Source organism: Temnothorax curvispinosus, unplaced genomic scaffold (assembly GCF_003070985.1).
Source record: "Temnothorax curvispinosus isolate PA1 unplaced genomic scaffold, ASM307098v1 QBEX01005735.1, whole genome shotgun sequence".
Taxonomy (NCBI): domain Eukaryota; kingdom Metazoa; phylum Arthropoda; class Insecta; order Hymenoptera; family Formicidae; genus Temnothorax; species Temnothorax curvispinosus.
The window spans coordinates 1-2,263 of record NW_020215515.1 but is presented as its reverse complement, the minus strand read 5'-3'; the positions used below and the strand labels follow the sequence as shown (position 1 = coordinate 2,263).

The 2,263-nt window shown below is 32.5% G+C and overlaps 1 protein-coding gene across 1 annotated transcript; it reads left to right on the top strand.

Annotated features, from left to right (window-relative positions):
• The first annotated feature begins 114 nt into the window (after positions 1–114).
• LOC112455054 lies at positions 115–2,141 on the top strand. Its single transcript, XM_025016748.1, has 2 exons — positions 115–1,204; positions 2,025–2,141. Exons 1-2 carry the CDS (start codon positions 867–869, stop codon positions 2,077–2,079), a joined length of 393 nt encoding a protein of 130 aa, XP_024872516.1. The 5' UTR covers positions 115–866; the 3' UTR covers positions 2,080–2,141.
• Positions 2,142–2,263: the final 122 nt, after the last annotated feature.

Sequence of the window (2,263 nt, the reverse complement as noted above, 5' to 3'; positions counted from 1 at the left end):
ACCGATATATAATTAAACTTTTCTATATAACAAAAGGACAATTATATTTGTATTGTACAGACAACTTTCAACAGATTTAACAATATATTGTACATATACAAAATTACGCTACTTTTTGCATGTTAGGCAATAAATGTAATTGCTTGTATGATATTGCATGATAGCAAAGTTGTTATGCATTTTATTAAAGTAAGAACGATCACTTTGAACTATACCATATATACATCAACATAATCCATTTACTGGAATGATTTAATTTGACATAAAATTGAACGGAAAGAATGAATTCTATGTATTTGTAATTACATTCTTTTTTTTAAGTATTCAAGAAAGATTTTCAACAAGACTTCCTCAGACCGTCGTTTAGTTTGTACAGAAATTGAGATTATGCCCATATATTTTAATAACGTAGTATTCGGCTATATATATATATAAAATTCATTCTCTAGTTCACCACCAATTAAGCGCTCCTTCTTTCAAATATGATAAAATATGCCTGGTATGCTGCAAAATTAGTAGAAGAGAGAACCTTTTTTTCAAATGTCAACAAAATCTGCTTTCCAATAACGCTTGGAAAGCAAAACTGTAGCGTCTGTAAAGAAATTTCTTTTATAAAATGTGCCTGGTGTATATCTGGATACGAGCAAAGTACTAAACATTCAGGGACACCCTGTATAATTTCGCACACGCATTTATATTTCACGTTCGAAAATCGGACTGTCGATCCTTTACGGTGTTATGAAAAGAAAACATAACATATCTCTCCCTTCGACCTTTGTAAGCAGTCTTGACGCGATTTCTGTACTTTAGTATGAAACGACAGTTTAACGTGCGCGGACGTGTTGATCATATAATATTCGGACATAATGCCGACATTGCGAGCCAAAATATGGGAACATTTTAAAAAATTAAAAAAACTAGAAGATTCAACTTTCGAAATAAACTCCAGATATTGTGACAACGTATCTGTTAAAGCAGCAAGTCGAACGTCACTAATGACACACATGCGTATTCATATGCAGTCGTGTCATCAAAACCGTGCCGACGAACTCCGCGACGAACAAGACGACCGCAAATTGCCGAGGGACTTAGCAAGTCAATTTATGTTACATAATTATTATGGCAAATGCACGAATTGTGGTACCGGCCGGATAAACTGCATACGCAGTTTTAACAAACTGTATCAGCACCGATGTCCCAACCGGTAAGTAAGTCCTCATGTCCTCAACGGTATGTAAATATTTATCTCTCATAGAATTTTGAAGAAAAATAGGTTCTTGTTATGACCAAACTTAACTTACGATTTAACTTACAAGTATCTTTTCTAATTCTTAAAACTAGAAAAAATCCACATTAGTAGAAATGGATATGAAAGTATCACAATTAAATAAGCATTTTGATATATGCTCGATACGAAAATAAACAAACCATAGCTCTTCCTTCAACCTTTGTAAGCAGTCTTGACGAGATTTCTACGAGTTGACAGTTGAATTTGCTCAACAGTCTGTGATCGTGTGTGATCGCGACATATATGTTCTGTGATCGCGACCGCGTGGCCTACAATTTTCTTTTACGACGCTGCTTATAAGTTATATATAAAATAGGGGTAAAAAAGACTGAAGAATATAACAGAATTACAAATAGATCGATCTCTCAAATATTGAGAAAATCCAGACAATTAAGCCAATTAAGGAAATTTATTATTTTCTAATTTTATTAATAAAAGCAATTTTTATACATTTAAAAAATTATTTTAAAGTAGAAATAAAAAACTATTGTAATAGTATAACAAATATTAGTCGCAATAAAGATTATCACAATACAAAAAGGGTGCAAGTAGAAACTTGCACATTGCTTCCTCATAGTTTTTAAGTGTGCAAGTAGAAACTTGCACATTGCTTCCTCATAGTTTTTAAGTGTGCAAGTAGAAACTTGCACATTGCTTCCTTATAATTTTTTAATGTACAAATTATAAATTTGAACATTACTTTCTCACATTTTTCAAGTATGCATTTATTTTTTAGATTATTCGTTCACTCCATCACAGTCCACAATGGCAAGCAACAATGGCGCCATTAAAAAAACTAATTTGATCAAAAAAAATCGAAATGTTCAAAAGGAACGCGCCCTAAAATCAATAACAAACCGTGAGTAGAGGCTCTATTGAAAATCCAATCGAAAGAAACAGAGCTAAATAAGAGCCAATTAGCTGTCATTAATGATTGAATAAATCTCTCGCATCAAGAACAGCGAATTGGCTCTT